The sequence below is a fragment of the Xenopus laevis genome, chromosome 7S (genome assembly GCF_017654675.1).
Source record: "Xenopus laevis strain J_2021 chromosome 7S, Xenopus_laevis_v10.1, whole genome shotgun sequence".
Lineage (NCBI taxonomy): Eukaryota > Metazoa > Chordata > Amphibia > Anura > Pipidae > Xenopus > Xenopus laevis.
The window spans coordinates 59,577,297-59,604,098 of record NC_054384.1 but is presented as its reverse complement, the minus strand read 5'-3'; the positions used below and the strand labels follow the sequence as shown (position 1 = coordinate 59,604,098).

The window sequence follows — 26,802 nt, the reverse complement described above, 5'->3', positions numbered from 1 at the left end:
CCTTAGGCTTAACCGGCTTTTTAGGTCTTGACCCTGGCATCTTTCCACTTTTTCCAATACCTGCCAACGTAATTGGGCCACCCGGTGCCCTTGTGTGTAAAAATGCCTGGCTAATAAGGTTTCTTTTTTACTTTTATCTTTACCTTTGCCCAAAGGAACCGCTGTTGGTATTGGAAATTTATAATTTCGAAATTGTGGATTTATGCTCATTCAATCTAACTTTGATGGATCTCGATGTTTGTCCAACATAAGCCAAACCACACGGGCATTTAATACAATATATCACGCAATTAGTGTCACACGTGAAAAACCCTTTAAGGGTATGTTTAGAGCCTTGATGTGGGTGTGTGACCTTGTTCCCTGGAATTATACCATTGCAATGGCCACAATTCCTGCAAGGAAAAGTGCCATTAGAATTAAATGCAGTAGGACCGTGTTTGCCTGAGCCCATTTTAAGTTTAGGTTTAATGAGATCGCCAATATTCTTACCCCTTCTGTATGAAAATAATGGTGGTAACTGGAACAAATGCACGTATTTAGGGTCACTACTTACAATAGCCCAGTGTTTAAGTATGACCTTGCGTATAGCTTTAGAATTACTATCATATGAAGAAATAAAAGGGGTTCTTGTTGTTTTATTGATATTTCTATTCTTTTTCACTAATCGCTCCTTCCTGGGAATGGCTTGTACACTCTTTGTAGTGTCCTCCAGGTGTGCTTTTAACTCACAAAAAGGATTCCTGATTCCCCAGCCTCTCCAGTCAAATAGTGTGGTGTCCGGAAAAGAGGTCGGCACCTCTCCAATATACATAGAGACGAAAAATTCACCAGACACTCAACAGCAAGTGAAGCGGGGGGGACCCCTGCGTGTTTATTCAAGTCTTGTGATGTAATGTTTCGGGGGCAAGGTCTAAGTTTATTCCTCCTGGCATTTTCTCTAGCATTGAAACGTTTGAGAACATTGTAGCATTGGAAGTAAGTAAGATACAACATACCCATTCTAAGCACAAAGGAATTAATCTGTCCCCAGGTGAAAGAGCTGCATTAAAAACTAAAAAGGAAAACACTGATGTTACCATTACAAAGGCCGACAAGGGTGCTGGGATAGTGGTTTTGAACACTGTGGATTACAAAATGGAGGCTGAGCGTCAGTTAATGAATACCCTCCACTACAAGAAATTGAATAATGACCCTACTTTTGAATATAGAAACAAAATTAATATCTTGCTTCATTCTGCAGTGATGGAGGGCTTAATTACTGATGACGTATGCCAGCTAATTACCACAGAACACCCTAAAGCCCCCCATGTATATTTTCTTCCGAAGATTCATAAACAATTGATTAACTCTCCAGGGCGATTGTGTCCAATATAGGCTCAATCTGGCAAACATTGGCAATATATATTGACACGTATCTGCAAGACATTTTACCCACTTTAAAACCATGTTTAAGTGATACTGCTGCATTTCTTTTTTTTTTTTTAAAAGTTTTTATTGCACATTTGACAAGCCATTGAAAAGCATACAATCAACATATATCATAGAGTCCAAGTATCAACACAAGAACTTTACAGTTACATAATGATACAGCAGGAAAATAACAGTGATTGGATAAATTACCCATCATGTTGCAGAGGAAAAGCATCAAGCCATTTCTCCCAAATTTTGCCGAATTTATCAGGCATGCCACGAGCTTCATACGTTATCTTAATCATTGGAAGCATACGATTCACTAGATTCACCCAGTGATCAAAAGAGGGAGGTAAAGGTTGTAGCCAATGTTGAATAATGGCTTTCCTAGCATAAAACAGTAATGTCCTATATAGGATTCTCGTATACTTTTGAGGGACTAGATCATCCACTACCCCCAGGATACAAGCTTCGGGAGAAATGACCTGAGGCAAATCTAAGTAGTCACTGAGACATTGCACCACTCTACTCCAAAAATTCTGAACTTTGGGACAGACCCATAGAACATGAAGGAAGTCTGCGGAGGGGCATGAGCAGCGGGGACACAGTGGAGATTTATTCGGAAAAATCCTATTAAGTCTCTTAGGGGAGTAATAGTACAGATGATGGATTTTGAAGCTAATGAACCTATCACGTGTGGAGATCAGATAGTAGTACATTCTGTCAGTGGCCTCTTCCCACATATCGTCTGTGAGCGAGGGCAAAACCAACTGCCATTTTGCAAAGGCTAACTGAAAGGGAGAAGGTTTTGCCTCCAATAGGGACTTATATAAAACCGAGACCAGCTTTCGAGAATCCGGGGAATGGAGCACATTGGTGACCGCAAACTTATGATAAATTGGGTTACATCCACCAAATTGACCCCTAAAGGCATGTTGCAATTGCATATATCTAAAGGGGTCAATTGGGCGGTTTGGATATCGTTCCTGGAGCTTGGGTAGGGTTAGGAGAGTGCCCTGGTCAAGCAAGTCTCTTAGGCATTTAATTTGCAAATTAGGCCAATATATAAAGTCTAGAAGATTCCTGAAATGAGGAAGGTGAGAGTTCCCCCAGAGTGGAGTATGGGGTGAAATGAGGTATGGCTTGATCCCAAATATACGGAGAGCCTCCTGCCAGGCTAGGTAAGGGGCCTTTAGTACAGGTGGTAAAAAATTAGAGTCCCTCAATTTGCGCATGGGACACAGTGAAAGTGACTCTATCGATCCCAATATGAGGGCGTGTAGGAGCATGTTAGGGTCTTCCGGATCAGGGTTGAACCAAGTGTGAATATGAGATAGTTGTGCTGCTAAGTAATAGCCCCAAAGGTCCGGCAACCCCAACCCACCCTTCGAGATTGGGGCGACTAACAATTTCCAGGAGAGTCTCGATTGTTTGCCCGACCATACAAATGAAATTAGAATGGAATTCACTTTCTTAAAATAGGAGGTAGGAATGGCGGTCGGGGAGTTCCTAAACAGATACAAGAATTTAGGCAAGTATATCATTTTAAAAAGGTTTATTTTCCCCCACATAGTAAGCGGCAATTGTTTCCAGGACGTGACTGCTGAAGTGAATTTTCCTAGTAGAGGGATTAGATTAAGATCCAAAAAGTCAAGTTCGGTAAGGCTGACAGTGACCCCAAGATATTTAACTCTAGAAGCCCAAACAAGTGGAATGTTAGAGGGACGTAAGTGTTGTGGAATATTATCAAGAGGCAGTATGAGGGACTTATCCCAGTTAATCTTTAAACTAGAGTATCGCCCAAACTCCTGGACAATGGTCAGCGCAGTGTGCAGGGATAAATCGGGATCAGCCAGAAATAACAAAATATCATCAGCATATAGCGCTATGCGTTCCTCACATGTTTTATATTTGAGGCCTGAAATATTATGGGCACTAAGAATTGCAAGAGCCAAGGGTTCTATCGCCAGGGCGAATAGTAAGGGGGACAACGGGCAACCTTGGCGGGTGCCCCGATAGAGACGAAAGGGCTTAGATGTGGAATTATTGACCCTGACCTGTGCGACCGGCTCCACATAGAGCAGCTGTATCCAGGAGATAAACCGAAGGCCAATGCCAAATGCCTTAAGGGTCTCCCATATAAAAGGCCATTCCACCGTATCAAAAGCTTTGGCCGAATCTAGGGACACCATTATACGAGAGCCCGGATTATCATGATCAATCTGTAAATTTGTATATAGTCTACGCAGGTTAACGGAGGTGGACTTGTTGGGCATAAAGCCAGATTGGTCATAGTGTACAAGTGAGGAGATAACTTTCAGCAACCTATTGCCCAAGATTTTAGCAAGCACTTTGGCATCGGAATTTATGAGGGAGATGGGACGGTATGAGTCGCACAGGTCAGGGTCTTTTCCAGGTTTGTGAATCAACACAATAATAGCCGAATACATAGAAGGTGGAAGACTACCCGACTGTTGAGAGGCCTCAAGTGTCTTAAGGAAATTAGGGACAAAATCCGTCATCACCAGCCTGTACCATTCAGCCGGGAGACCGTCTGGTCCAGGGTTAGACAGGGTTTTATATGTCGCAGAATGGCATGAATATTGTTGAACATCTGGGTTTCTCCATCTCCACACATCTATAAGACCCATTGTGTCAGCCCAATAGCCAGTGGAGTAGGAGATTTCCCCTGAGAAGACAATTTATCCAGTTGGGGGTTTAAAGTAGAATTAAAATCCCCCATAATACAAATAGGGCTTGGGGGTAGATCCAGGATTTTCTTGAAAATCTGATCTAGCGTGTCCAGAGACATGGGAGGAGGCAGATATACATTCACAATTACCATAGGGACATTGTTCAGCTTACAGTACATAATAATAAATTTGCCATAATGATCCAGGTGAATCCTAAGAAGTTCAAACATGATATGCTTCCTAACAAGAATTGCCACCCCCCTGGCATGGGTTGAAAAAGTGGCGTGATAGTGATGTGCCACCCATGCCTTTTTAAGAGCAAGTATCTTCTGCCCTACTAGATGCGTTTCCTGCAGCAGTACTATAGAGGGGATAATGGACTTAATATACTGAAAAAGCTGTGCCCGTTTAAACTTGGAATTTAAGCCCCTGACATTCCATGAACAAATAGTTAAGGTGGCCATATCCAATGGTTTGTGGCAGTGACAGGAGAGCAGAACAGTAATGTGTCAATCCCAGACTGATCGTCAAACGTGCTTGCTTTGTGCATAACAAATAATAAAATATAAACAACATATAACACCCATTTTTCCCCAACTTGCCCTTCCCACCCCTGCTCATTCATGTTGAATAAGCCTGTACCCCAAACTTTTGGTAAATATGTAAGCGGAGGTAAGTCAAGCTCTGTAATGTGAGGAGGCTCCCAATCTAAAAAAAAAGGAATCGTTAGCCAAACATAACAAGTGTTAATCATGTGAGCAGTGCGTATCGTCTACTACTTATCTGACCATAGCAAGACCAGCAGAAGAGTCTTCATGACTAAGATGTTTAAACCAAATAACAGTCCTGATAACCATAACAATCAGTCCAACAGCAGTAGACCATCAAAAACACACTTCGCTCAAAACGGCCGTTGTGAGTCGTGGAGATCCGCAGTCGGTCACGGGTCATTGACTTCACGGGCTGGGGAGCGATGCCATTGGTTCCTGTTGTGATGCGACTCTATCCACTGCAGGGCAGCTTCGGGTTGATCAAAAAAGACAGTAGAGTCGCCAGTCGTAATACGTAATTTCGCCGGAAAAAACATTGCATATTGGATTTTGAGTGCCCTCAGCTGACGGCGGACTTCTGTAAAGGAGCCACGTTTCTTCTGAATCATGGTAGAAAAGTCCGGATAGATGGAGACTTTTGCATTATCCACCACAATTTCCCCCTTCAATCTAGCGGCTCGTAGAGCAGCGTCTCTGTCCTTAAAATTTAACATCTTAAGGATGAGTGGCCTTGGGGGAGCGCCTGGTGGAGGCCGTCGTTCTGGAACCCGGTGGGCCCGTTCAACTGCAAAATAAGGCGAGAAATACTCTTTCCCAAGGTTACTTTTCAACCAGGCCTCTACAAAGGTTTCAGTATGGGCGCCCTCACATCCCTCAGGAAGACCAATAATGCGGAGATTGGACCTGCGTTGACGATTTTCAAGATCGTCGACATGTGCCATAAGTAAACAGTGGTCATGTTGAAGCTGTTGCACTTGCCTTTGTAACGGCGTGAAATCGTCTTCCAGGGTTCCAATCCTTCGTTCCGCTTCGACAGTGCGCTCTCTGAGCTTCTGCACGTCGTGACGCAGCAAGGAGAGATCCACTTTGATCTCCTCCATTTTGGAAGTCATAGTAGTAGTAGTTTCTGCAAGTTGACTCGTCAATGAGGCCTTGGAATCAGATATCGCCAGCATTAGCGAGTGTAGTGTAGTCTCGCTGGGCTGTTCACCTGTGGTGTCCATCTGCGGGGAGCCAGATTGACTGGGACGCGCGGGCCCTTTAGCGCTAGGTGTCGAGTCGCCGCCATCTTGCGGATTCGCTTTCGGGAAAAGTTTTTGAAAGCTGTCCGCCTTCGTCTTACCGGAGCTTTTGTAAGGCATCACCCCGGGCAAAGGACTCCTTAGTAGCAATGTCCAAGTAGACAAATAACAGTTAGCAACTGGAGAAGTGGCTCAGGATAGTTGTTGTAGCGGGAGCCTCAGCACAGCACGTCCTCTCTGTTTCACATCCTAGCCCCGCCCCTCGACACTGCTGCATTTCTTAAAAGATTAGATAACATCACTTTTCCATCGGGTGATTTTTTGTTATGCTCATTGGATGTTAAAGACCTGTTCACTTCAATTCCCCATGATGATGGGATGGAATGTATCCGCACTTATTTGGCACAAGGACGTTTACCTAACCATATGGTGAATTTTATATGTGATTTGCTTGATCGCGTCTTATGTAAAAATTATTTCATGTTCAAGGATGACTATTTTTTGCAGTTGTAGGGCTGTGCCATGGGTGCCAACATGGTACCTGCGTACGCGAACATCTTTATGGACTGGTTTGAGAAAACTTTTATTTTCTCTAATGAGCATTTTTTTCCATTAAAACAGGCATACATGTGCTATGTCGATGACACTTTTTTTTTTCTTTCTTTGGACAGGTACAAGTACAAAATTGGAGGAGTTTTTGACGTATTTAAATGGGGTGCATCCTACCATCAAATTTACACTTGAGACTAGCTCCACTGAAATACATTTTTTAGATGTTAATGTTAAGGTGGAGGACACTGAATTTATTACTTCTGTCTACACTAAACCTACAGACAGAAATAATTTATTAAGACCTACATCTTTTCATCCACCAGGGTTATGTAAAGGTCTCCCTAAAAGCCAATTACTACGGGTGAGAAGGATTACCTCAACTAATGAATTGTATGAGACGGAGTCCATGGACATGCTTAATAAATTTGTTGAGAAAGGGTATGACAAAGCACACCTGGAGGACACTAGAAAGAGTGTAAAAGCCATTCCCAGGAAGGAGCTATTAGTGAAAAAGAATAGAAATATCAATAAAACAACAAGAACCCCTTTTATTTCTTCATATGATAGTAATTCTAAAGCTATAAGCAAGGTCATACTTAAACACTGGGCTATTGTAAGTAGTGACCCTAAATACGGGCATTTGTTCCAGTTACCACCATTATTTTCATACAGAAGGGGTAAGAATATTGGCGTCTCATTAAACCTAAACATAAAATGGGCTCAGGCAAACACGGTCCTACTGTGTTTAATTCTAATGGCACTTTTCCTTGCAGGAATTGTGGCCATTGCAATGGTATAATTCCAGGGAACAAGGTCACACACCCACATCAAGGCTCTAAACATACCCTTAAAGGGTTTTTCACGTGTGACACTAATTGCGTGATATATTGTATTAAATGCACGTGTGGTTTGGCTTATGTTGGACAAACATCGAGATCCATCAAAGTTAGATTGAATGAGCATAAATCCACAATTTCGAAATTATAAACCACCAATACCAACAGCGGTTCCTTTGGGCAATAAAGGTAAAGATAAAAGTAAAAAAGAAAACTCATTAGCCAGGCATTTTTACACACAAGGGCACCGGGTGGCCCAATTACGTTGGCAGGTATTGGAAAAAGTGGAAACATGCCAGGGTCAAGACCTAAAAAGCCGGTTACTCCAGAGGGAGTGTTTTTGGATTTGGTTACTACAAACAAAAAATCCTAAGGGGCTTAATGAGGAGTACAATCTGTCTTGTTATTTATGAATAAGTACGTTGTCTAATATCCTTTTTTGCTTTTCTTTCTTTTTAACAGATAAGAAATCAGCCTGATATCTACACAGGTACCGGTAAAATATTTCCCTTGTCCCTTTCCCTTAAATGTAGGGGCAGTATGTTACTGTGTATCTTTTTAATTGCAGCCTTCTCTTTTCTTAGAAATGTAACAATGTATATATTTGGTAACTTGCTATAAACTGTTGCTAATTGGATTGTCCTATCTATTTATTTTTGTATAAAATAAGTTATTTCTATTCTAGGCATTTTTTCTGACACAAAGATTTTTTCACATTTATACAATTTTTTTTTGAAGCCAAATATCTGTATTACAGTATATGAGTTTTTTAACATCATGGACATTAAACAAAAATTTTAACACGTTGAACACTAAATGGGGGTTTCTGGTTTTCTGGATGTTTAATAACAGGTTGTGTTATATATTTTTTTTTTTAAAAAAAATGTTTTTAGGCAATGGCCCTTTTATAACACTGTTAATTATATATGCTAATTTATTAATAGATCACTCTATTTGTATGTCATCCATCACGATTTCCACATGCTTGACAAAGGGGAGTGTCCCCGAAATGGTGCATCACCGCATAATAAACAAGCAGGTTGTTCCCTGCAACGCTAGTTGCCTCATGTGCCGATATCCTTCTTCTATTACCAGGAAATTTGAAGACAGAAGAAGCCGTAAGAGAAGCGATCTGTTGTGCTCGCTGGATTAACAATGGGCCAGTGCAGTTTTCTGCTGATAGGAGCACTGGCCCGGGGTTTCAGGAAAGTAAATACATTCACTTGGGGGCGCCCAACATTTGGCACCCCCAAGTGGTTAATTACTTTCCTTCTCCTTTAAGAGAAGTTTTATTAAAAAGTGCTTTTTGCTTTTGAGTCGCAGTTAAAGGGGCAGTATACTCCCTGTTTTAACAGTTTCATAAACACAACTTGTGCTGACCTCTTGAGGACTCCTTACTATACATGTGGTGTTTTCTGTTTCCTAATCTTGCCACTAGCAAATGAAGAGCAATATTAGGGCTGTTGACTGACAGAGGATTCTGGCAAATGTAGTTGAAAAAAATAGGTGGCAGATTATATTTCATAAATTAATATTAATACATTTTAAAGAAGGACACACTGTGACTTAACTGTTCTTGTCTATATCAAATTTTGTATTGTGGGAAGATTAGCTTTTGTAATGTAGCAAACGGGGAGAAAAGACAGGGACACAAAAATGCAGAAAAGTAAAAACTTTGCCTTTATTTTTGTTAAACAAAAAACACATTAACAGGGTGTTTGTGTTCATATGCCAATATAGCATCAAAGTATAACACAAGTCTCTCATATATGAAAATGTAGTCTTTCTGACTACCCCAGGGCCTCTCCCAGACTCGGGTCCACTACAAGGTCAGCACCCTGATTATTCACAGTTCCAAGTCCGCTTTACTGCTGCACTTTCATCAAATCATTCACTCAAAAGTCTCTTGGCACTTGCTTTCTCTCAAGCTCAGGCACTCTTTCTTTCTTTATCAGACACTCTCTGTGTCTCCACAGCCCCTTGGTCCTCTCTCTGGCTATTATTCCCACACCAGGAACACTGGTCTCTTCCAGACATCCAGAGAAGAGCCCTTTGGTGTGGGAGTTTTACCTGCAGTAACAGTACTGGAGGGAATATTAACCCTATCTGGAGTAGGCATCCTCCTCCAGCCCATATCATACAGCTTAAATCAGTGTCGGACTGGCCCGGCGGGACACCGGGAAAAAACCCGGTGGGCCACGACCCTCGTGGGCCCCCGCCGGGCCAGACCACCTCTAATATTATAAAAACCTTGAAAAAGTTTCCGGCGATGCGCATCGCGTCGCCGCTTGCGCATGCGCATTGCCGCTTGCTCAACGAGAAGCGCTGCTCGCGCATGCGCATGGCGGCGGTCGAGCAGCGCAGTAGGGGGGCGGGGGGCCCTGGACCAGCAGTCCCGGTGGGCCCTGGGCCCCCCAGTCCGACCCTGGCTTAAATGCATGCTTTTCTGTACATTTTCATGCAATACAGATGGGTTTGTCATACTATATTTACACAACTTCTAATGGGTTAAAAAACTGCTTTATTTTAAAACATTGCGCACAGGATTTAAAATATGTAAAAGTCAGTATAGAAATGGGTATATTTGCAAACCTGTTATCCTGAATGTTCAGGAAAGAGTTGTATTTCATATAATGTGTTGTTTTGGTATGCAGTGTTTAATTTTTGCCTGATTTGTTGTTGATCTGTAATTGTAAGTCATATTATTACTTAGACTGCCCATAGCCAAAACATTGGATTGTTTTTTGCTTTTGCCTAATCCTGGACATTGATGCTTGGGGGTCATATGGAAGGTTCTAAGTTGATGCCCAAATGATACCCTTTTTTCAACCTAAATGAATTATGTAACTATTAATTTATAAGATGCATAATCTTTATCCTATTGGCCAATGAGACATGGTGCAACACAAATTCAAAAAGGAAAAACTGATCCCCATATAGAAAAATTTATTTACATGGCACATATTTTTCTGTTAAAGGAGAATTCAAACCCTTATTAAAAAAAACCCTACCCCCCTACTCTACATAGACCGCCTCCCTCCTCCCCCCCCAGACTAGCTGCTACCCCGGGTAAATGCCCCAAACTTTTTACTTACCCCTCTTTGGAGATTCAGGGCATTAGAGTTTATGGGCGCCATCTTCTTCTCTTAGGGAATCTTCAGGAAATAAGTGTCAGAAGAAGACCCGAGGATTACCGAACAAGAAGAAGATGGCTGCCGTGAACACCAAGGGCTAAGCAAAACGTAAAGGGCATTTACTCGGGGTAGCAGCTAGACTGGGGGGTGGGGGGAGCCTATGTAGGGTAGGGTTTTTTTAATAAGGTGTTGAATTCTCCTTTAAGCACAAACAAAAATATAGTTCACTTGTAATTAATGTTCACTCACTTGTATTACCCAATTTAAGGCTGTGTAGAGGTATATAAACCAGAATAGGAAACATGAATTTTCAATGCTCCGTGTATGCCTGCAGATCTGGCAAAAATCTGCATTTGGTTATTTACATTTTGCTATATCGTGTGATGAATTCTAATAACAATGCAAGGATCACTTATATTTGAAACAGCAATGCATAAAATGTCCTTAAAGGAGAATATTAAAAACAAGAGAAAGCAGTAAAACCCCACACTACCTTACTAAAATTAATTGAGATCGAATTATATAAGTGCTTAGTGCTATATATAATAGCACTAAGCACTTATATAATTAGGCTACCTCTGTAACTGAGACATCATGTCTGAATAGTCTTTTAGAATGTGTTAAAGGAATTGTTCAGTGTAAAAATAAAAACTGGCTAAATAGATAGGCTGTGCAAAATAAAAAATGTATCTAATATAGTTAGTTAGTCAAAAATGTAATGTATAAAGACTGGAGTGATTTGATGTAACACATGTCAGTCTGAACACTACTTTCTGCTTTTCAGCTCTCTTGGTTTACACTGACTTGTTACCCTGGCTACCAGGCAGTAACCAATCAGAGACTTGAGGGGGGCACATGGGTCATTTCTGTTGCTTTTGAATCTGAGCTGAATGCTGAGGATCAATTGAACAAACTCACTGAACAGAAATGTACCATGTGGCCCCCCTTCAAGTCGCTGACTAACTCTAAAACTCTTACTAAAAGAGTTATAGAGCTGAAAAGCAGGAAGTTGGATTATGGCTGTTTTATTAGACATCTGTTAGCTCCAGCCTTTATACATTACATTTTTGGCTTACTAACTATATTAGAAACATATTTTATTTTGCACAGCCTGTCTATTTACACAGTTTTTATTTTCACACTGAACTGTTCCTTTAAGAGCTGAAACCATAAAATAAAAAGCATCTCTAGGGCCAATATTTATATAATCATAAGCATCTCAGTAACAAAAATATGAAAGGATTTTGTATGTATTTACATTTAGAGGATTTAATAAAATGTGAATGGGGAAAAATTATCTTGGCAATCAGGAAGATGCTAAACAAATGGACTAGTGAGCTAATAAGTGGGACCCCTTACACTTTTCCATTGCTAACTGAAGTTTAAAATATAACACATGAAGACTCATTTGCCAACAGGCAATAATGCAAGAAAAGGTGCAAAGTTTGCTACAGGTCTAGTGTTTGTAAACTAGCCATAGCAGGTGTACATTTTACAAAGTACTTTTTAAACATTACAGTCATAGTAATATTGACAATTAATGCATAAATGACTAAGATTGTTGTTTATTACATTTTGTCATGCTTTGTTTTAGTGTTTCAACAATGAAATTTGCCATAGATGTTATTTGCGAACAATCAAAATGAAGGGCAATCCAGGTAAGTCACATAAACTGTTATATTTTTAGTGTGTATTTAAGAGTTTACCTGATGTTCTGTGTATTTTCCATCCTCAACTATTATGCTATAAATCTCTAACGTAATGTACTAGTTCCTGGCTGGAACTAGGTGTTCTGGTGTCCTAGACAAAGCTGCAAGTGGTATCCCCTTCCCTAGATTTTACACAGTGATTTTAAAAATGTTTCCTTTAATTATTATTATTATTATTACCTGAATGAACAGCTGACAGTTAAAGTAGTGCTTTGAATTTGAGAAAAAACACCTGATTCAGCATATCTTGGCTTTCTGGATAAAGACGCCTATCTTTTTCACAAGTGACAAGCCCTAAATGTCAAAATCTGTGAGGCATTTGTATCAATGGGTGAAAACAAAGTTCCCCAGTTTCACAGAATGATCAGTCAGCACAACTTGCAGTGCTTGGAACTCTGGTAAAACAATGTATCTGGCAAGGCTTGGGTTTTAATTGTGCAAATTTAGGCTGACCAGTTCCAGTTTGTAGACATAAAAAGGGACAAGCCATGCCTGCACGTATAAGCCACGTCCACCTCTTAAAGCCATACTCTTAATGTGTATCTATTTGCACATATGTTAGAGAGAATTCATCTTAAAGGATCTTTGCAGGCAAGTCACTGCTATGCACACCAACCCATAATTATCATCAGATGAAAATGGAATTTGTTAGAAACCCTTTTATAAATATTACTGAAAAAATCCTATAAAAGTGAAGAGTGAACTCTTTTAGTGTCACCCCCCCCCCCCTTAATCCAATGCACAGGAGAAGTAATTGACGGGTTTCTTGGACGGCATGATTGACAGGTCCCTGTATAAAACCTGCTGGGTAATGCACATTATAGTACTGATGCACTGTGTAGCCAGGGTGAGACAATTGGTTTCAGCACAACAAACACATTCTACAGTAATAGACAGTAGGCTCCAGAAAGCATGTTGTACAGTGTGAAGCAGTGAGTGCCAACATCCCCAGCTTTTTTAAATTAAATTTTTTACTGAGTTTTTGCAATATTTAACAGATACCTAATACATCAACCTGTCAAGCTCTTAAACAATGTAGGAAGCTATAACAATAAAGGTTGGTAAGGAATATTAAAGCAAAATACATCAACATAAAATAACATTGAAGCAGACAAGATATTAATAGTCACAGGATAAATTTCCCCATATCATTGTAAATAGGGATGGGCAAATTTTTTCATCTCATTTTGCAGAAAAAATGACGCCCATAGACTTGTATGGTGGCGGGCGTCAAAAAAAAAAGAGGAGCGTCAAAAAAATTTCGCCGCGCAACAAATTTTTTTTAACGCCCATAGACTTTAATGACAGCCTGCGGCAAATTTTTGGCGAAATGAAATGGGTCAAATTTGCCCATCCCGAATTGTAAATAAATATATATTTATGGACAGCCAAAAGTTATTGCTCCACTGGCTGTCCATCAAAGAATCCTCAGAAAAGTTGCGTAAGTGTTTAAAGGAAAACTAAACGAATACTTAAACAGATAGAATCTTACTAAACTGGAATATATATTAAAATAAATATTGCCCTTTTATATCTTTTCCCTTGTGCCCCCATTTTATTATATTCTCTGTGCATCCCCACTGTTCACCTGACCTTGAAATAGTACAGCTCTAACTGTAACGGTTAGAAGTGTCGGAGTAAAAAACAGAACTATATTAATTAATTGGCTCATGTGACCAAATATGTTTGGCTTGTTTGTGTGCACTGTGAATCATAGGATCTCAGGGAGTCTTAAAATGTCAGTTTTCTATTTAAGATCACCCAATGGCACATACTACTGAAAAAGGTATATTATGATGAAAATGGTTTATTTACATGAAGTAGGGTTTACAAATGAGCTGTTTTATGCAATATATTTTTATCGAGTTGTACATTGTTCAGGGGTATTGCTTTCCTTTCAGGGTAGCATTATTTTCTCACATATACAGAGTTTGGAGATCAGGGTTGGGCTATTGCCAGCCTATTGCCAGCCTATTGCCAGCCTGAAACCTTTGTTAAATTCAGTTGTTTTCAGATAGTTCACCAAAAATATAGATTATTTTAATTTGCATTGTATCTTTTATTTGATACCATTTTTCCAAAATTGGGAGTTTAACGTGTTTTGTTCCTGTCTGTTGTGTTTTAGTGTCATAACTCCAGGATAATGATCAAGTTGCAGATTCTGAACTGTTATAATTTGCTACATTAGTTGATACATTTCTCAGCAGCATCTGTGGAATATTAGCAACCAGTGTATCAATTCTAACAGCTGCCTTTAATAACACTGGGGATTCTGCTCACCAGGGCCAAAGATAAAAAAAATATCAACTAATGTATCATTTTAGAACAGTTTGAAGAACTGGTGACACCCAGGCCGGAACTAGGGGTAGGCAGAGTAGGCACGTGCCTAGGGCGAAAAGCTGGGGGGGGCGCCAGGCACGTACCTGCTCTATCACCTACCCCATGTCCGGTCCCCTCACTACCCGTCTTCTTGTGCTTCTGCTTCTGTGTGCACGCCAATTGGCGCTTCTGCGCATGCGTGCCAGCGTCAACTTCTTCATTATGCGCTGACGTCAACTCAGTGTGGTCCAGCTCTGATTCCTGCATATGCGCAGTTCCGGGTGCGTGCGCATGCGCAGTCGAGGCCCAGCAAGGGGGCAAAGCAGCTGACCGGGTTGCCTTGGGCGCCCGGCTAGCTTGGCCCGGGCCTGGTGACACCCCCTCCCAGAGCTGATTTAGAAAGACATAGGAAAGTGAAAAATTAAAGTTTACACATCAATATTAGAAAAACAGTGATAAATAGAGGTTATTGAAGAAAGTCTTTATTTCTGGTGAATTATCTGAAAACAACTGAATTGAAAAAAAAACTGTTGGAAGGTGAACAACCCCTTTAATATACAGTATGTATATACCTATAACATGCTTGGGGGCATATTTATGTTTACATTTAATAGCACCCTTTCGGGAGAATTAATTTAATTTTTCAAACTCGGATGAATGAAATCGACCCGAAAACTCGAATCAAAATCAAATTCTGGAAATCCTGGGTTGCTCAGTTTTATACTTCATGGTAGTAGAAGTAGAAGGGATCAATTGGGCAGAAATTAACTTTGCAGAACTGAGTGATTGAGACATATCCATTCATTCAACACAGCAGCCCATTACTCAAACATTCAAAAGAAACATAAAAAAAAACATAAAATCACAATTTTTTAACCATTAGGCTAGAATTGTTTTTAAACTACCTGTCTATGTCAATACAGTCCTCATGGGCTATTTTCTTCATTGACAAGCTAGTTCTGCTAGAGGAGAAAAGCTGACATGCTGTGTTTAGGGTAACGTGTGCCATTAGCCTTCTACTTCGAAACTGTGTACCAGTTCCTTCTGTTGAATTTATTGGTCTTTATTATCGGTTCACAATCTCTTTTTATGAAGGCCTCACATTCTAATCACGTTAAGCACCACATACATGTTAATTGATGTTTTTATTATCATTTATTCATTTATTATCATTTTATTACATAAAATAAAGTATTTAATACTGCTGTGACATTTCCTTTACCTTGCTAAGCTTCCTTATCACTATTACTAAATTTAATTCTGCTAAGGGCAATGCCACAGAGAGGGAAATGCATGCTGATGTTTTATGTGCGATTACGCGATTTATAACATATCAAAGGCAATTTTGGTGCTGGACAATAGCAGGGTATTGGTCTGCGTTTTATTGTGGGAAACAAATTATCCCATGTGTGATTGCCCTATGGGGTCAATATCACCAAAGTGATCTAAACAGTGAAATAGAGTCAGATAAGTAAGACTATTGTGGTCTCCACGTTGAGTGTAGAATTGTGGTCTCCGCGTTGAGTAGATAGAATTTCTGAATTATGAAAACAAAGCAGAAGCATAATCATTTCATAACATTTCCCCATGAGGTTACTGTGATAGAATTACCAAGGTGTCATGCAACTCAAAGAGACAGGTGTTAATTGTGAGAGTTACATTTATAGAGGTTGAAGCCTTGTGCAGCCGCTGAGGTAAAGATGTTCGAACAGCATTTTATGTAGTAGACAGGAGGTTTTGAAGGCCACTTCTTCTGCTTCTCTTCCTTAACATGAATAGCCTCTTTAACGCCTCGTTCAAATCAGCGGTCTTGTCTGTTCAAAATACGAACATTGCTATCTTCAAAGGGATGTCCCTTGTGTGTGCCTTAACAGAGGAGTGGGCCTTCAACTCCACCTAGGACTTCCCGTCAGTTGAACTGAAGAAGCTGCTCGGATGAGTATTGAAATGTCTTCAATAATTACTCAGCAAGTCCAGTTGCTCTAGATTTACTTATATTAGCTATTGCTTGAGACATCTTATTTTTTCAGTAAAACATATTGAGATAAGTTACTTAGTAACTTGCATTATTTGTGTGTTTCTTTATATTAGTGGGATCAACATAGTGGAATGGGTGCTTGGTTTTGTAGGACCTTGACTTGATATACTGGAAATTTCTCCTTTTTTGCACAATTTATTGTTGTATGCACTCCCCTTTTATTTGTTTCCTAAGCTAAGATCTTTCCAGCAGTTCTGCAAAAATTTACTACATGTATTTTCTAAATATAAGTGTAATGCTTTCAAAATATAATGCAAGATTAACTACATTAATAAGAATATGCTGCTTTCTATAAGCCCCATAGAGACCTTACTGCTCAAGCATTGTTGAAAGTGATGAGTTACTCTTGACCAAGTTAGCAGCTAACTGAACTATATATGGGACCAAGCTATGGCTTCACTTCACTTCACACGTTATCCATTCTTTAGCTCATTGATCAAACAGTCATATATGATCTGCCAAATGAGTAAGTCTACCTGTCCATTGGACTTCCAATAACCTTAAATACAGGCACATTTTTGGTAGTTATATCAGTCAGCATTGTCACCAACCTGAAGTATAAAAAAAAGGCTTTGCAGAAAGCTTTCTGTTACTGTACATTTATGTATACATGTATATACTGATCAGAGGAAGATCTTTTCTACTTTCTTATAAATCTAGAAGAGTCTGGATTCATTTGAGATTACATTAGGCAAAACATTGTCATTTGTTGTTTTTGTAAGAACTACTTTGGTTTGTTTCATTTGTCTGCATGGAAAATGTGTATCTTATGTTTTTTCCTCTATTGATCTCCTCTTAGGATGGAAAGCAATAACTTTTTTCCTCATTGTAATGTTCTGTTTTGGAATGTGCTGGTTCCTACACATGGAACTTTACATGCAAAGGTGAGTGAAAAAAATCATTTCTTTCTGTAGGAACTAATGCTTCTAGAGTTCTAGAAACAGTACTGTATATATCAAGGCTCTGTCCTGGGACCATTACTATTCTCCCTCTATACTTCCTCCCTTGGCAAATAAATAAATTCTTATGGTTTCCACTACCACCTCTATGCTGACGATACTCAGATCTATCTCTCATCTCCTGACCTCAACCCAGAACTCCTAACTCCCGTCTCCTCCTGCCTGTCCGCTATCTCTACCTGGATGTCGCAACGCTACCTTAAATTAAACATCTCTAAAACTGAAATGGTTCTCTTTCCTCCAACTAACACCAGTAGCATCCCCGAAGTATCCATCATAGTTAACAATTCCACTATCACCCCCTCTCCCCAGGCCCGGTGCCTTGGGGTTATCCTAGATTCTGCCCTGTCATTCACTCCTCATATCCAGTCACTTATTAAATCATGTCACTTTCACCTAAGGAACATATCCAAAATACGATCATTTATCACCCAAGACGCTGCCAAAATTCTTATTCACTCTCTCATCATATCGCGTCTAGACTACTGTTACTCTCTTTTAATTGGCCTCCCCCTCCAGAGACTGTCACCTCTCCAGTCCATAATGAACACTGCTGCGAGGCTCATACACCTCAGCAACCGCTCCTCCTCTGCCTCGCCATTCTGTCAATCCCTGCACTGGCTTCCGTTACCTTTCAGAATCAAATTCAAATTAATGACCCTGACTTTCAAAGCACTTCATAACTCTGCCCCACCCTACATCTCTGAACTCATCTCTTTATACTCACCCAATCGCTTACTACGCTCCTCTACTGACCTGCTACTCAACTCTACTCTCATTACCTCCTCACATGCTCGCATTCAAGACTTTGCAAGGGCTGCAGCCCTCCTCTGGAATGCTCTCCCACGGTCTGTCCGACTTTCTCCCAACCTTTCTGCTTTCAAAAAATCTCTGAAAACGCACTTCTTTCGAGAAGCCTACCCTCACTCTGCTTAACTACCAAACGCAACACCACATACAATACCACATTTCTCACCCACTTAATTCGATCTTTCCCACTCCCACACTTTGTGTATTACTTACTCCCTTCCCTTTAGAGTGTATGCCTATGCATAGGGCCTTCCTCACCTTTTTGTACCTGTATTGAGTGTGATGTTTGTTACTCCATATATTCTATATATGTAATTCATGTGATGTAGTTGTATAATCACATTTACTTTACAGTGCTACGCAATATGTTGGCGCTATATAAATACATGTTAATAATAATAATAATAATAATATATTGTATTGAATTTTCCTTTACTTGAAAAGAAACAGTGACAAATACATTATTATTCCTTTTTTGGATATTCGTTTTTTTTTTATAGAAATCTATATTTTTTTTTAAAAAACGGTATGTGAATCATTAAGGGGCAGATTCAGCAAGGGTTGAATTTCGAAGTGAAAAAACTTTGAAATTCGACTATTGAAAAGGTGTAGTACGAAGTTTTTTTCAGCTTAATTGAAATCTTACGATCGTATGATGAAATCCTGCAAATCATTTGATTCGTACAAATTTAATCGTACCATGGTATGATTTTACAAAAAAACCTTAGACTTCTCAAAACTTAGCCTGGCTAATATAGGTTATAGAAGGTTCCCCCATAGGCTAAACAGCAATTCGGCAGGTTTAAGGTGGCGAAGTGTCGAAGTCGAAGTTTTTTAAAGAGACAGTACTTCGATTTTCGAATGGTCGAATTTGTGAAGTATTTTCAATTCAAATAGAAGTCAAACTTGAATTTGGCCTATTCGATGGTCGAAGTACCCAAAAATTACTTCGAAATTCGAAGTTTTTGAATTCGAAAATTCACTTCGACCCTTAGTAAATGGGCCCCTAAATGTATGTGTGTATCCTCTACCGAGCTCCCTATGCATCAGGCTTATGAATGGAGAGGACTTCTGCATAAGGCGTTGTTTAATGTATTATCTTCTCCAATATCATTGCTTCTTTAATGGCAAGTATGTGTCATGTTTGGTGTGAATACTTTATTGAGTAACCAGTGATGGCTCAAGGCTAGTTTACCAGTCTTGACCGATGCAGTCTTACTCAACCCCATCCTGCTGACACTGATCATTTGCAACCTCCCCTTCCTTTCCACTGCATGCCTCCCTTGCTGGTCTCTCTCTCTCTATTATACCCCCTCCCCTGGCCTGATCATTGATTCATTGCCCTCCTGGAAATTGTGCCCCCTATCTCATTGAGTCCTAGATAGCCACCTGTTCTGCCTACCCCTATTTCCAGCCCTGTGAGTAACCAAAAGTGATTTTGCTTCAGATCATATCCCAGTGTTCACGAGATGTGTATTCCTGGTGATGCAGCATCCAAGGCAAAGATCCTGATTAGCAAGTGAGTATATTACTACTTACAAATCTCTCTGTAACGTGAATATAAACCCTTAGATTTTTTGATATGGCATGCTAAAGCTGGTCATACACAGGCCAATAGAAGCTGCCCACATACCGATTCGGCAGCTTATCGGCCCCGGTGTAGGGCCCTCCAAAGGGCTTTCCCAATTGTTATCTGGACAAAAGTCAGGCAGATGTCAATTGGGCAGGATTCAAAATCCCCTCGGATTTCGGCCAGATCTGACCAGCCATGTAGGCTACATTATAATCTGATCGTTGGGCCCTAGGGCCCATGATTGGATCAGCCAGATATCGCCCACCTCAATGTGGGCATTGAGATGATTTCGCCAAACGAGCAGATCTCTACGTGTATGGGGACCTTAAGTGTTGTTACTTACTATTTTGCTTACCTATTTGTTATGACAGAGTTGCTAGAACAGTAATATAAAGCAGTAGAGAATAAATTATGACTAATAACATTATCTGTTAAACAATAAATAATAGGATGTTAAATAATCACTAAATGCCAGTTAGAATTTTATCAGTAAACTATAGACAGTTGTTTGGAAGGGTATTATATAGTGATAATACATGACTAAACAACACATCATTTCCTTTAATCTGAACATGTCCATGGTTGGACATGTTAAACAATACATTTTGTTATCACAAATCATCATCAAAACGTTTATGAACATAAGGATCATAAGGACAACACATGTTGTCTTCATCAAAATATCAAGGAATTTACCTATTAACAATTAACTTTTTATAACTATATTCATTGTCAAATATAATATTTGTGGTATATTGCCTAATGCTTAGTGATAACACTCCATTCTCTCAAAGTACTTTTCTTCTGTGTCCCTTCGCTTCTTTTTATTTGTTCCTTGTACTACAGGTGTTTGCTCAATTTAGGTGTGGCCGGTGAGTGGATGGTTCAGGTAGAGGAAGCAGAGGTTAAGTCAAGCTAGGTGGATCCATTTTGTGTGCAGCAGGATTGAGTTGCATGGCAGTTTGGTGTGGTTGGAAACAGCAGGGAATACAGTGATGATTGTTTAAACAGACTCTCCACCAGAAAGAGATGAAAAAGAGGTGGCAATTGCTAGACGAGACAAGCACTATAGCCTGTGTATCTCTTTTAGTTACAGACAGTGCTTAATGTTCTTATATATTTAAATAATGAATAAAATACCCCTATTGTAAAATATAAGGATATTATAACCTGTAAATTATATCCATATAAACAGTTTGGTGATGTCATCATTTAACAGCTTATTTGTGTAATTTCTGTCATACGACTCGCTGAAACTTGTGTATTATAATAATGTACTCTCTGTTAAAAGTATGAGGATATTAGATGTCACCTTGGAGTTCCATGACCTGTATTAAAGCACTTGGCCTTCAGCCTGGTGCTTTTATATGGTTATGAAACTCCTTTTTAACACGGGGTACATTATTATTATACGCAGGTTTCTGTAAGTCATGTGACAGAAATGATACAAATACTCTGATTATATCAGTTGATATCACTAAGCACTGTTTTTACAAGGATATTAACTACAGGAGTTTTATAGCTATTGTATATTATAGAGTACCCCTTATTGTTAAATATAAGGATATTATAAGTCACACAACTCCTTGGTGACTTATAATATCTTTATAAGTTACAGTAGGGGGTACTTTATCCACTATGTAATATACAGTTTCTTCCATAGGAAAAATGCCAAACTGTAGATTAAATAATGGATAATGTATCTCAAAAATGTATAAGGATATTAGGGGTCACGGAGGAGTTCTGTGAAGGTCTTCAAGTTGACTTCCTAATTGCTTAGGCATTTTAATAAAGGATGCAATATCCTTTGTAATCTACAAGTTTTACATTTTGAGAAACCATTAGTACTGAAAGTTAAAAAAAAACAAAAGCACAAATTTTACCAAATCTTCTGCTGCAATCCTAGAAACAGATCTTCTAGTTTACTGCTTAATTCCCCTATGCAACCCTCTTGCTGGGGCATTGTCATGTGCAATACCCCATCAACCTGTCAAATGCAGTTTTTATTGAAAATTATATGGCATGGGAGACAGACATAATCACAGTGAGATTTTTTTTTAGTGCCGTGTCTTAAAGTTATAAACAAAGAGAAAAGGTCCTCTGCACTGAACCCATTTTTAATATATTTTTTTAAAAAACAAATCAGTAAATAGTGCTGCTCCATTAGATTTCTGCACTGAACTCAGTTTCTCAAAAGAACAAACTGATTTTTTTATATTTAATTTTGAAATATTGGGCTAGACATAGTCAGTTTCCCAGCTGCCCCCATTCATGTGACCTTTGCTCTGATACACTTAAGTCACTCTTTACTGCTGTACTGCAAGTTGGAGTGATATCACCCCTCACTCCTGCCCCCCCAGCAGCCTAACAACAGAATAATGGGAAGGTAACCCAATTACTGCTCCCTGACGCAACTTAACAGCTCCCTGTCAGATCTAAGAACAGAACTCAATAGTAAATATCCAGGTCACTCTATGACATATTCAGTTACATTAAGTAGGAGAAGTAACAGCCTACCAGAAAGCAGTTCCTTCCCAAAATAAAGTACTGGCTCTTCCTGAAAGCACATGACCAGGCAAAATGACCTGAGATGGCTGCTTACACACCAATATTATAAATTAAACACTTGCTGGTTCAGGATTGACATTTTTTTATGGTGGCGGGAATTATTTGCAGTATAAACAGTGTAATTTAGAAATAAAAACGACACCATAAAATCATGACAGAATCCCTTTAAAGTCCAAATACCTAGTTAAGCAAATTAAACTAAAATTATTATATTTGGTCAAGTATTTATCGAAAAAAAATGATTCAATAACATTTCTATGTGTGGAAAAATGATTGAATTCTTAGGATTATCTTATAATTGAAGGTGAAATCTGAGTCAGAGTCAATTGGATGGCAATCAGGTGAGCGAGAGAGAGTGAGAGACCCTGTTTTATTTAAAGAACTGGGATCCAGCAAAGCCTGATCACACATACAACATTTGTGGATATGTATCATGACTCGAACAAACAAGGTGTTGGGAAAATGTATTGATAAATAAGGGGAAATAACCTGTGCAGATTTGGTCAAAGTATATTTCAGAAAATAATGAGATAAATTCAGATTTTGATAAATAACCCCCTTAAAGTCAGCAGTTCATGTGAGAAAATCAACCAACAGCTAAAAGCTGAAGTTGTTCTTTTATGGAGGAATGGGCTACATTTTTTCAGAGTCAATGAGCAGGACTGATCAACAGTTACCGCAATGTTTAATTGCAGTTATTGCTGCACAAGGGGGGTCACACCAGATATTGAGCAAAAGTAAGTGAATACTTATTCACTTACTTTTGCCTCACGCAGATTGGATCCAGATTGGATATTTTTTTTAAATACATGCCCAAATATAATAATTAAATATATTATATTTATAATATATACATATTTAAATTATTATTATATTTTAATAAGAAATATAATACTTTTTGTATAATTAGATTTTCTTCATGTACTTTTAGGAAAATGTGAAAGGTAGTTTCAGTAGTACAGTAGTTTCTTTTTGCCCAAGATTCCTTGAAGGAGGTACTAGGCCTAGGCTTCTTTTATCCTATACAGAATGTAACCATAAAACTGTGTGCCTGCCCTGGTGGCTCTGACTTTTGACACAATGTAACACAAGCCAACAAATTTACAGAACTTTCTTGCTGGAAGAGACTGGCTTTTGCAACATTGTTTAAAAAGTAACAACCCAGGAATTAAACAAATTATGTTTTCAGTAGCAATTCCATTTACAAATAACCTTTAACGCACTAACAATTTTTAATAGATTCATATTGGAAAGTTGCTTATAATTGTTTTCTTTTATTAGGGAAAACATTTTTTTGGGTTTTCATATCCTTTAAATTGCACATATTTTATTGTAAAACATCTTTAATCATTTTTACTCTCTTTGCATTTTGAAGTTTCAGGAATTCTCTGTTAATACATTTTATTACTCTTTTTTCCACAGTTACTCAAGGGATCATCCTGTCTTCCTACAACTGAGTGATTATTTTTGGGTAAAAAACAAGTCTATATATCGGCTGCCTTATGGCACAAATGGAAATGGTAAGATGGCACATGATATACTGTGTGTTTGACATAAATCTGCCTGGGTGTGCAATAGTAATTCTTCTTAATACAGTGGTACAGTTAATCTTTATTTCCTGATTACATTTGATATAGCAAACAAATGCAGTAGGATCATTGCACGCAATAAAAAGCATGATCTATAAAAATCTTTTATGAACATATAATTCCTTCATGTGCCAGACTCCTACATAACAAAAAAATAGCTGTGTGGATTCAAATTATAGAGGATGTGTAACTTGGTTCTAGGTAACTATCCCACAAGTAAGACCTGTAGAAGATTCTGACCGGTTACGTCTTACCCACTTTTTTCCCTATATCCATTAGTAAGACATTTTGTAAAAGAAACCCACACACATAAATGCCAGCGATATACATGTATATCAACCTGCCAGACAGCAAAATCTTACACATTTGATAAATAACCCGCACTGAACCAGATCCATTCTTAGAAAATGAGAGCAGATCACATTTTCTCCACTGGGTATTTACGCCAGCAGAAAAAATGCACTGTGTGCCTCTGGACTTAGGCACTCAAGAAAACATGTAAAAATGCATGGTCAGAGGCATAGGAAATGATTATACTTTGTGTTTATATTAAAGTTGCAACCTGACTGGTTTTCCTTAGGGCATTTCCGTAAAAAAAAAACAAGAAAAAAAAAATATTGGGTTTTACAGCTCTAAAATCCAGAAAAAAAACTCTGTGCTAGGACATCCAGGCCCCATCCCAATATTCTGAATCCCACCCCTTTTATCATAACTCCACTCCCTATATAATCACAACATCATTTCTTCGTCTCTGATGTCATCCCCCACTTCTGGAACTCATACAGGAACCCCTATTACATCAACATCTGATTTAAAAAAAACAATATGGTGGCAGCCCTAGTTTAAATGTTTATAAGTTTATAATTTTGTAGGGATGCATGAATCCAGGATTCGGTTTGGTATTCGTGCCTGGCCGAACCTAATTTGAATCCTTAAAACCATGTGACTTCATCAAAAAACAAGGAAGTGAAAAAAATGTTTTACGCACACTATGTGCAAAACTCTATTTTTCCCTCCCCCTCACTGATTTGCATATGCAAATTAGGGTTCAGGTTCGGTATTAGGCCGACTCTTTCACAAAGAATTCAGGTGGATTCGGTGCATCCCTATCATTTTGGACAGAACATTTTGTTTCTGTATGAAGCTTGGGTTAGATATTCATACATATAACAGCCTGATGTATGTATTAGTATTTGTAGTCTATGTAAATACCCTTTATTCTTACTTCTTTGTAACTTTACCCTATTTTTTTTTCTTAATAAACGGTTTCTAAAAGTTTGAAATTTAAAGGTGTTAAGTGCCCTTTCTAATCTTTGAAGTTACTGTAGTGCTTGTCATTCGTCATTGTTCATCAGTATGTTCCTGCTGAATAATAACGCTTCTTTCCTTTTAACAGAGGAACTGCTGATGAAATTTCTGGCTCTCACAAATCACTACCAAGTACCAGAGGAGATCAGACGGTAAGTACTTTTTGGTAATGCAAAGTTTTAAAATTAAAGAGGTTTATTTACACGGTTAATTTAGGTTGAATAAAAAGTTCAACCCTTTCATGTCATCTTCCAGCATCTATCAATATATCTTTCTACACAAACAGACATATCTATACATTCACTTACAAGTCCTTCTGCAGTCTGACATCCTCAAACTGACACCCACAAAACCCTTAAGGAGCCTTCCAACGCAACTGCACTTAGTGTATAGCTACCATTTCAATTGCTATATATTTGTATATATGATATATGATATATTTTATATATTTTTTTTAATATATATATATATATATATATATTTTTTTTTTTTAAGTATATTTATCCTTTATACTATTTATTATATTTAGTATATATTGGTTTTGCCAAATGCATAATCTGGAATTTATAAATGTTGAACTAATTTGCCAGTTTTTTGCATAGTTCATCAATTATGTAAAGCTCTCGGCAAAGTGGAAACTTCCTCCATAGAATCTTTGATTTTGTACAATTTAGTATCATCAGTATGATACAGAGGGAGTCATTTTAAGACAATTTTCAGTTTTTCTTAATTTTTATTTTTGAATATAGGGGTTTTGAGTTATTTAGTTAGTGATGGGCGAAACTGACATGTGTGGCTTCATTTGTTTTATAGCTCTCTAGGGTTCAACTTACTCATGTGATGGCAGCAACTGCTGAATGTAGATGAAATTGTTGTCCAATTTTATACATTATGCATGTAATTGCATGCCTAACAAGAAGACACATTGAGAAGACTGGTGTCTTGCAGTCCTGTGCAGTTGAGTGCACAAAAAAAGCCACCACATGGGAAGACAATTATAAATGCATGTATGTAATAGCCTGTATAGTGATATTTAGATATCACTATACAGTGAGATAGGCTTAAGCAATCAGCTGGGACAAGCTGTGGAGCAGAATAAAGTACAGGCTTAAGGATTTTAGGGCTATTTTAAAGTAGAGTTTTCTTGTGTTTCCCTGCAGTGGATACATAGTAACATAGAGATTATATACATAAATAATTTGTATAGTGCTTCAAGCTCCAAATTGTACATTTTTTGAGGGTTTAACTTACCCAATGCATTGGGGGATCCAGGTGCTCACACCTTAAGCCTTCAGCTCAGGAAGGCATTGTGACAGAATATCAAATGAAAAAGGTTGGCACAAACTGGATCACTCTCCACGATGTAGTTTTTAACTACATCGTGGAGAGTGATCCAGTTTGTGCCAACCTTTTTCATTTGATATTCTAACATAGTAACATAGTAAGTAAGGTTGAAAAAAGACACATGTCCATCGAGTTCAACTTTTTTTTTTTTTTAACTACCTGCCAGTT

At 38.6% G+C, this 26,802-nt stretch overlaps 1 protein-coding gene across 1 annotated transcript in view; it reads left to right on the top strand.

Annotated features, from left to right (window-relative positions):
- Positions 1–26,802, top strand: part of LOC108697230 (CMP-N-acetylneuraminate-beta-galactosamide-alpha-2,3-sialyltransferase 4-like) — a 57,684-nt gene that overhangs the window by 14,791 nt on the left and 16,091 nt on the right. Inside the window, exons 2-7 of the mRNA XM_041571303.1 lie at positions 7,746–7,773; positions 12,012–12,075; positions 17,283–17,367; positions 19,700–19,771; positions 23,816–23,913; positions 25,379–25,442. Coding sequence (XP_041427237.1) covers positions 12,060–12,075; positions 17,283–17,367; positions 19,700–19,771; positions 23,816–23,913; positions 25,379–25,442 — 335 coding nt within the window. The 5' untranslated portion in view covers positions 7,746–7,773; positions 12,012–12,059. The remainder of the gene's footprint in view (positions 1–7,745; positions 7,774–12,011; positions 12,076–17,282; positions 17,368–19,699; positions 19,772–23,815; positions 23,914–25,378; positions 25,443–26,802) is intronic.